Source organism: Porites lutea, chromosome 4, assembly GCF_958299795.1.
Source record: "Porites lutea chromosome 4, jaPorLute2.1, whole genome shotgun sequence".
In the NCBI taxonomy this organism is placed as follows: Eukaryota; Metazoa; Cnidaria; class Anthozoa; order Scleractinia; family Poritidae; genus Porites; species Porites lutea.
Window position 1 is genome coordinate 37,126,696 of NC_133204.1, and position 10,000 is coordinate 37,136,695.

The 10,000-nt window shown below is 38.7% G+C and overlaps 1 protein-coding gene and 1 pseudogene across 1 annotated transcript in view; one reads left to right on the forward strand and one right to left on the reverse strand.

The window, feature by feature from the left end:
- The window catches only part of LOC140934613 (transient receptor potential-gamma protein-like), a 19,455-nt gene extending 18,465 nt beyond the window's left edge, over nucleotides 1-990 (forward strand). Inside the window, exon 18 of the mRNA XM_073384211.1 lies at nucleotides 592-990. Coding sequence (XP_073240312.1) covers nucleotides 592-990 — 399 coding nt within the window. The remainder of the gene's footprint in view (nucleotides 1-591) is intronic.
- Nucleotides 991-1,953: 963 nt separating this feature from the next.
- LOC140934614 (scavenger receptor cysteine-rich type 1 protein M130-like) overlaps nucleotides 1,954-10,000 on the reverse strand; it is a 43,890-nt pseudogene continuing 35,843 nt past the window's right edge.

Below are 10,000 nucleotides of genomic sequence, written 5' to 3' on the forward strand. Positions count from 1 at the left end.
CCAGGGGCCCGTTTCTCGAAAGTCTCGATAACTCTTCTGACCCGAAAGCTGTTTTATGTTTGCTGTGTTTGCACTCAAGATCAAAGTTTCAATAATTTTTAAAATGGTACAATGAAATTATCAGTTAACGAAGCAAAATTGACCGGTTTGCGAGCTGGAAACTGTGCTACTATTCAACTGGTTTTGATTTCAAAATTTGCCTTCCGACCCGAAAAGTTATCGGGCCTTTCGAGAAACGGGCCGCAGGGCCGGGTTGTTCAAAGCTGGGTTAAGATAATCCAGGGTAAATGCGAAATTTGAATTCAGATATGAAAGCTTAAAACGTAAATTCAGTTTAATTCTTTTTGTTGACAAGTTGAAGATTGGGTCCTGTTAAAAATAACAGAGGAAATTATCCGAGAAAACGCTTTTGAACAAACGAAAAAGGAACCCGGGTTAAAATGAACCATGGGTTAGGCGCTAATCGGCCTTCGAACAAACTGGGCCAAATTAATTTTTTAAATTAATTAATTACAGTCAAATTAATGTTCATGATCATGATCATGATCATGAACATCATAATGATAATTTTTTAATGATATTTTTTCTTAGATGAGGCATCGTGAGAATACAGATGGCATCCCCTATCTCCCTGCGAATGAAGTAACAGATAACAATAATATCACATCATTTGATTCAAAGTTCGGTCATCAAACTTCATCAACAGCAGGAAGTGATGCCAGAGATGTTTATCGGGAACTACAGTACGCCAGTGCAAGATTCAGAAGAATCAGAGATGATATTCTTGACAACTTCAAAATGAATTTTAGACGATTGGAAGACGTCTTCAATGACTGGAATAAAGAATGCTTCGAAATGAGGGAGAATGATTTAAAGGCCAAGTATAGTAACCCAATTCTGCGAAAAAAGATTAAAAAATTTCTTGATGGCCTGAAAGAGATTGAAGAGCTCGGGAGAAAGGCGAACATAAAGTTGAGTACAATCGTATAAACTTATGATTGAGTGTGAATCAGCTAGTTCAATGCTGAAGAAACTAATCCAAAGAGTGCAATCCAAGAGCGCAAAGAGTGCAATTTGTTATCCAGGTACCTGTGATGAAGATTCAGTATCTAGTACCTGGAATTAGAAATCCATGCCGTGGAATACAGAATCCAATAGTGTCTTGGACTCCCTTGCATGGGGCGATAGTTAAGTAAAACGATAAATATTTTGGTTTATTCTCGTCTCATTCGTATTCATCAGAAACGAAAGCGAAATTTGCGCCTGCTAGGGTCAAGCGAGGGGCTTGATTATTACTCTGTTTGGCGACCCTATTAAGGAAGTAGTGTAGTTAACCTTTATGAATAATTTCATTTAATTTTTGCAATGTGCGAGCGCGCGGAAAATGGGATATGGTGAGTGACCCGTTGAAAACTGTGAAAATGTAGAAGATCTGAAACTTTATTTTTAGCATTTTTCATGAGGTATTTCTTCAAGAAAATCATTTTTTTTAGAAGCAAGTACTTGCTCAGTCAGCATGGCAACGCAAAACCTATCATGGTATTGCAACATTTTTGATGATGATGTATATGATGATGAGAAGATTAACGCTTTTAAAACAGTTGTGTAATGGACTGAGTCCATCCTGTAGGGAGGGGATCACGAGCCAATAAATTCTACATATGGCGGAAGCCTTATCACGATACCCGAAGAAGAATTGAGGTTCTCATGTTTATCAGAAATTGTCTCGTAATTATTACGGTAAGAAAATGCACAAATAAAGGGTCACTCGCCTACGACGAAGGACGGGTACGTTTTTTAGCAAGTGATAATAAGTCTTGAATTGAACACATAAATTACATAATTATTTGAAAACGTATTTTAATTTACTTCTAAATTAAAATCAAAAATGGAAAATGCTTGAATAAAAATGAAACCCACCTTTACAAAGCACAAATTAAAATGTAATGGTAACTGTGCCTCTATCCCAAGATGGATGGCTAAATGTTATCGATATAATGGGATTATAGAAGTGTAGGAATTTATATCTATTTATTACTAAATCTAAAATTCAAAGGCGTGAAGCAAAACTGAATTTAACGTATCGTCTCTTAGTTCAGTACGGCCGTGCATTTTCCCTGGATAGAAAATCTGGAAAAGTACAATTTAGTATGACATGACATTTAACATTTACCACTTGGCCAGTTGATACGCCTGTGATACTAAATTAAAATTCCAATTCACGTTCGATATTTACCTGACTGGGGTCTACAGTCCGACATGAACTTAAATTTTATATTACTGACTGTTTAAAAATTCAGCTAATAACATAAAGGTTAATAGTTCAAGTCTATACTTTTCATACTAACCATTTTCACTTTCTCCAACTACAACTTGTTTATCCTTCAAAATTGTGCATATTAAACAGTCTTCACTAGGCCATTTCCGAGTTCAAAAAAAACTCTCACTTTCAAGACGAGGCTAAACCTTCCTTAAAAAAAAAAAGATTTCTATTTGTATGGGAATAAAAAAAAAACAGTTTCTTATCAATGGCTTTGCACTTTTAGCTCACTTTGAAACAGAGGTTTGGGCAATAAGGAAACGGCCTTAAAATTCCATTCTTAGAACGAATGCCAATACCAAGGAGAAATTGGAAACAATTCTCATGCAAAAGTTTGGGGAGTAGGCAAGGTGTATTATTGGTAAATGTAAAAACGGTCAATGTTTTGTGATACCGTGCATTTGAAATTCTACATGTTATGTTTTTACTATGAGTGAAAGCAATGATTATGGCAAATATACTTCCTACATCTAAATGCTAAACTGAATAGCATTTCAGTTGCACCCTCTAAACCTCTTTCAGGTTGTGGTATTAAAAATAGTTTTGTTTGTTTGTTTCACGTATTAAAATTAGGCCTGTGTGTTCGTAACGTAAGTGTCACCATCTCTTCCTTATTTAATTAACTTTTTCTTTTGTGGGTACCCTGTTGCGGTTTCACTGGTCTTGGTGTCTGTGGGCGAGCAGTTGCAAGTGCTGCATACGGACCAGCTTCTGGTTTCTTCGGCGACAAAGACATGTAGCTGCTTGGCTCAGGGGAAAATGGCCTGGTAATATTCTCGTATTTAGTTGTCAATCCCATATAATGTCTTTCCGCTTGTCCTGGTTTGGTCCCATTGTCATAATGACTTTCGGTTGTTTGCCTCGCAGAGGAACACGGTGGTCCTGCCTTTGTGTTGCTGGTTTGAGGAACTGGTGGAAGAGGGCGACAAGGGTTGTCGTAGATGGGAGGTTTAGGATCCGGACCACCCGGACTTGGTCCCAAGCCCAGGTCGACTTCCTTTATTGACGCTTCGTCATCAGGTTTTCTTTCCGAGTCAGCGCGATATGCCCTGTTACTAAAAACTGCCCTTGAGTGGTTTGACTGATTGTTCGTCAGCCGACGGATTTTAAAGATCAGACAGCCAGTCACAGCAGCAAAGACAAACACAAGTACAACGGCAACTGACAGGCCCACGATGCTGGATGAGGTAGATTGAGCTACGAAACATACGAACAACACCTGTGAATCCATTTTCCTCTTTAGGTTCCTCATATTCAATTAATTTAATGTGTAGCGTTATACATTTGCTGTATTTTTACTTGGTATTTTTATTAACACTTCACTATTTTCCATAATGTATTTCAGTGGGGGATGTAGGGGAGGGGCTAAGCTGAGGCCTGCAGGGCAAATATGAAATACTTTTGGTGTTTTAGAGAGTTTTGTTTACCTTCGCGATGTAAGACGTGAATAAATGTCGCAATACAAAGGATTCAAGGACAGCAAACAATACCCGTACCACAGCATATGTAATGGCTGATGAACACCAGGGAAATTGAAAAATCACCGTAATGGAGAAAATCTCACCATTCTTTCTGTTGCTGTCCTCTTGTGCATAGGATACGCAGGTAAAGTGAGTGTCGTTGTGATAACAAGCACTGTCCTCAGGGCATCGGTAGCTCTGACACGGGTTGCTGGCTGTGATGATACAAGATAGAAAAAAAAAGGGAAACGCCTTGATCTTTGTACAGTGTTACTTATTACACATAGGTAAGTGTTAAGCTCCCAACTATGAAGAAGGCTTGATAGACTCGTCTGTGGCATAGCCGTGAAATGGGGATTGTGGTGCTGACTTTTAAAACTCTAGCTGAATAAAGCCTACAATGTTCATCTAAAGATTTGGCTTTTGGCCGAAATTGGGATCGTTACAGTAAATACAAATTTAGTTGTAGCTTGATTATCAAAATTAGGGCAAAACCATTTTCTCATGTTTTCCAAGGGATGATACAAACTACCTAGGCTTACGCACGTCCACACATGGTTATCTTCCACCGAAAATCATAATGATCTGAATGTTTGTATGAAATCTCAACACAAATCTCAAACTTACAACTTACCCACAACTAGTGTTTCTTTGCAGTGTTGTCCTGTGAGTCCTTTTGGGCATGTGCAAATATACGAAAAGCCATCGCTAAAACAACGACCGCCATTTTGACACGGTGAAGACTTGCACTGGCCATGGCTTAGTGTTCCTGAAACATTCGATAGATACTAGCGAAATTCTTTTTTTGACGTCACTTGAAAACCAAGAATAAAAACGAATGAGATGATTTTTGTTTTTGCACGGGCTGGTTGCTAGGTGTAAAAGGATTTAAGACGTGTCGTACAATGAAAACATTGCGATTAAGCCTTGTAAACCAGCAAAGCAAACCTAAATTAGTATGTGTAATCAAATGGTGACAAGTGAAATTAGGGAATAATTAAGACTCGGGAAATTATAAAGATTTGGACAAAACGCAAGTGAAATTATTCCCTAATTTCACGAGTATACCATTTGATTACCTATTAATATCATGGGTGACGAATTACGTTAGCAAATTTGGATTTTTGACATGTTTATCCTGGATTGTATCGATCAAAAGCTCCAGCACTCTCTCGAACGTTTAAAGCTTAAATTTGGCTTAAGTTCAGAGTTTTTCGACAAAATATCTGTTAGAATCCTTCTTGATACGTGCTTTTTCGTGTGTTCAGGTTTTCCGAAGCGTCTTTTTGTGCCCTGACATCTTCATTCATGTTTTAAAACTTCGTCGCCATCTTGACACTGAAACGTACGGAAGGTTGCCATGGCAATTTTGTAATTTCACATGTGAAATTACAAATTAACGCTGAAATTTCAAGCCAAAATTAAGGAGTAATTCGTCACCTATGATATTAGTATAAGTAATAGCATGATTAGTGGTGATATCTGGCATAAATACCGCGAGTGATATTTCGAAATTGTTATACGTAATTTCACGAGCCGTTAGGCGAGTGAAATTTGAGACAATTTTGAAATATCACGAGTGGTATTTATGCCAAATATCAAGTACAAATCATGATATTATTTGTTTATACTACAACCCGGAAAAGGTTTGTAATTTTCACATGTAGGTATTTCAAATTAAGCTGAAATACCACCGCTCTAAGCCAATCAAATTGGAGAAATTTCTCATGTAGTAGTTTAAAAAACTGTAATTTACCCTTGTTTGTACTTACTTATTTCACAACTTGGACCTGTGAATCCTTCTGAACAGTTGCATATAGGACCAAATGAGGTGTTTATGCATGTCCCATTGCTTAAACACTTCGTAGTAGAGCAATTTTGAGATGACCCTTTGTGTAAGTGCATAAATATGTTAAGAAAAAGCAATCTGAGAAAAGTGACAAAATAACCACGAGCGCATAAATGCTTATAAATTTAGGCTAAAATTAACTTAAAATTTCCAAATTCTCCTAATGAGATTAGGAAAATTTTTCTCGCTTGGAAATATCCACGCAAAACAATCAGTTAACAAATAAAGAAGCCTGACTGTGTTCTTTTGTGTTGTAAAGCACTTAGGTAGCGGCTAGAGCACGAAAGAAGCCGTAGGGGAAACACGAGACGTAGGTCAAGTGTTTCTCCCAGCTGAGTTCTCTAGCCGCTTCGTGAGTGCTTTACAACAGACTGAACAGAAAGGCTTCTTTCTTTGTTTTATGATAAAGAAGCCGTTAAATTCCTCACGCATTACTTTTTAATTTTCAAACAAAACTTTTGGCAGATGGCGTGACAGCTTTAGCTCTTTGTTAATTTTGTACTCTAAGCTGATGCACACCTTTTCAACCTATCAGAGGGCGCCTTCTATCTCAACTTTATTAAATTATGAATAGATTTAGCGAAGCTTGAAAGTGAAACTCCTAAGCTGTTGACAATGAAATTGAAAACCCTGACAAAAAGCTTAAAAAATTGCATGAAATGACTCATAAATCCACTTTTACAGCATTGATAAATTACAAACTTTGCGGCAATTGACTAAAAGAACAAACTGTCTATGGCCACTATGCAGGTCGTTAAGCACGGTGTACGAAGGCTGATGGAAACGGAAGCAAGTATAGCGGATAGGTTGAGACGTCGGCCTTTTAAAAAGACGGACATAATATAAGCGTTAATTACATTATTCGGTAAATTTAGAAAACGCCGTGGTTATACGCCCGGGAGCCGGGAAGGGTCTTAAACAAACTAAATACCTGTAAATACCCACGGTCAAAAAATTTTGTAGAATTTCCACGAGTAGCCATAACAGAACGATCAGTTGAGGAAACCATAGCCTGCGTGGCAGGCGTTAATAGGGGAAAGGGAAGGGGGAATTTGGGCGCGAGAGCGCGTGGGGCGAGCGAGGGAGAAAGGAAAGGAACGCCTGCAAGGACGCCATTGTTTTCTCCATTTTTCACGCTCAGATTCTGAGCTTTAAAATAGTGATTGGTGAGAATTAATTAAATGTCAATCTTCGACTTAATACCTTTTTCCGATTAACATCACGCCATTTGAGTAACTAAACATATGTCGTTAGTGAAGAGTGATGAGATTTCTCTTCGGGAATTCTTCGTCAGAAGGCATCAATTTCAGCTTAAAAGGGGAATAGAAAAAAACAGTTAAAGAACCGTATGAAGGAAAAGGCCTGTCAGCAGATGAGTTTTACTGACTGGTTCTGAAAAGTATCATGTCCCAACGGCTTGTCGGTTTTACTCGCCCTCAGAAAGCTTGTTATCTGCAGTTTGACCCGCGTTATCAACTGCAAGATAATTGAAGACGAAGCGATCTATAATTATAACTTTTGGCAATTTTTGGTTGAGGACTTCTTCTTGCCGGTTATAAAACCGCCAGGAACTTACTTTAATAATGAATTGTTGCCTTCTTGCAGATCTTCGAAGACCTTCGAAGTTCAACCTTTCTTTTGATCCCCGCCACCAGCGTTCTTTTGTGTGCTCCGCTGGATCCAGTTCGTCCTGATAGAAATTCAAAGAGTGCGTGACGGCAAAGTGTTTTAATTTTTCTTAGACAAACATTGCTTTGAAAGTTGCGAAGAACCGCTACATTTCCTATTAAATAGTTTTCCAGCCCGATTCCTTCAGCAACAACTTGAATAGATTTATGCTGGATTTATGTAACTCGTTGCAACTTTCAAGGAAGATTCCTTCGATGGACGACCGTATTTGAACTTTTTCTTATAGTACCTTTACTTTAGATTTCTTGTTTTAGGAAAACAAAAGAAAAATAGTGCAATACATACGTCTAGAATACGTGCACCGCAGCCAGACTTATTTGACGGCTAGTCATTCACAGTTGTGTTATTTTTGTTATTTTTGAATTAGTGGGCGGAATGGCGAAAACAATGGCTTCCTTGCAGGCTATCCCCTCCTCCCTCCTCCCTCGCGCGCGCTCTCGCGCTCTAATTCCCTTCCCCTTCCCTTTCGAACGCCTGCCACGCAGGCTAAGGAAACCAAGAATGGCTTTGCTACTGAGCACTCACACATCTCTCATAATACACCTTGTTTGCCCCCCAAAATATTGCATAACCTAAAGTTTTTCATTGTTCTGGGATTACAGTCGTCCCAGGAAAATTGAAGACAACGCCAGCTAATGTTTTTGCGATTTGTGCATTATGGGATAATGTGCACATAGCGAATAGAGTGAAGTCGACGCTGTTTTGACCCTTGGAAAATCACGGCTAGCAATTCTACACCAGCAAAATGATCTAGAAAACTACAAAGTCGGCCAATTTGATCGTAATAACAGGAATAGCATGAGATTCTTCGCAGAAAATGGTTAAAACATTCGGAATTCCGGGCATTTAGCAGTAACCGAGAATCTGTGCTCGAGAGCCGTCAAAATAGCTCTTTTATACAGTCTCACGGAATTGGTTGGCAGCTTTATCACATGTAAACCGTTTAATGGACCCTTTTTCACCGGTAATTGGCAGCTCTGAAGGACTATAGAATAATCCAGGTTAGAGAATGAGGTAAGGGAAAGGGATTTTGTAGAAATTCGACAACATTTTCTGACTGTCGGCCAATCAGTCTACCCTTCCTAGCTGCCACGGCTTTTTGAAAATGCTCAATCAGTGTCATCAAACATAAAAAATGTTATTCACTTCTATACTAGTCTCACCTGGTTGGGGTTTGGATTTACACAGCACCGTTGCCACTGACGAGTAGCCGCCATTCGGGTACCCCAGGATATCTTTTGAACATTCTTCGAAACTGGATTCATTCCCCAGACATCTCACGTTTTGAAACCACGCCGGTCCATTTCCGATCCCAAACTGATTGCTTCTTCCAAATAATATAGCTCCAGGGTATCCCAGCTGGCGACACACCACGTGAGCACCATTGATATCCCAATTCCAGCCAGGAATCGTTCCCCACACACCAGCATATAATACTTCTACTCGCCCAGCATTGGAGATCGGTGCACCAACAAGCCTCAAATTTAAAACTTTCAAAACCAAGAAAAATGTGAGTTATTTCATTGGAGAGAACGTTTTCAAATTCGGAGCTTTTGCTTCCATCGCAGAAGTTTCATCAGCAAAATTGGTTTTTCTTTCTGAACTTAGGAATTAAGAATTCTGGTCCAAGTTTAAAAAAAAAAAAAAACAAGGGTTGAAACATCTGTATCCATCCTGATTTGTTATTTCTTTTTCAACTCATTTCTTCATCACTTACGAATTATGGTTTGTGGTCAACATTTCTGGCCACTCAATATCTCCCTCCCTCCTCCTACTATTTTCCTTCAGCCTGAAAATCATTGCTCGCTGTTTACTTTGAAGACGCCAATCTTTTGTGATGTTTTGTGCTATTCGTCCACTTGATTTTAGGTCTCATCTTAAACTTAATATATTTTTTTAAAAATGACCAGGAACATGTAAAAATGTCTTTCTTTGGGAGGGGAATGAAATTATTTTTCTATTCCCTTTTAAAACAGCAGTGGAAAAGAAGGCTGCTTTCTCAAATATTTATCACCATATACTTACCTTTATAAAGGCTCCAATTTTCTTTACTACAAAGCAAACTAGCTGCATGTTCTGGTGCTTGCCGATAATATCTATAATAATGATAAGGCCGGTGATACCATAATGTATTCCAGATTTTGTTCCAAGTTTCCACTTTGCACTGAGATATTTCTGTCTCGTTGCCATTACACTGTATGCTCCATATCCACAATGGGCCTATCACTCGCCCAAAACATGGGTACCTAAAAATCCGTTCAGCTCTAGAGTATCCTAGTTGGCGGCAAACCACGTGACCTACACGAATGTCAATATTACGGCTAAGAATACCACCCCAGATTCCATAATACAACACATTTATTGTGCCCGCAGAAGAGAGGTTGGATCCAGTTAAGCGAACCTGAAAGTCTAGAATGAAACAAATGAAATGTAAACGCTGATAAAAACAGGAGGGTTTGATCAATCCTAGCGGATGCGTTTTTGGGCGTTATTCTCTTAACAAGGGTATTTCAAAGCACAAAGGTATTCTAACTTGCTGCTTCGCGCTGTTAATGGAAAATCAATGTGGTCCAGATTGTAACTACCGACCGTCATCAGTTTATTTTATTCTATTTGTTTTATTTTTCCCCTTTTTTTTGTTTTTATTTGCATATGTGCGTTTTGGTTCGCACTTCCGGTCAC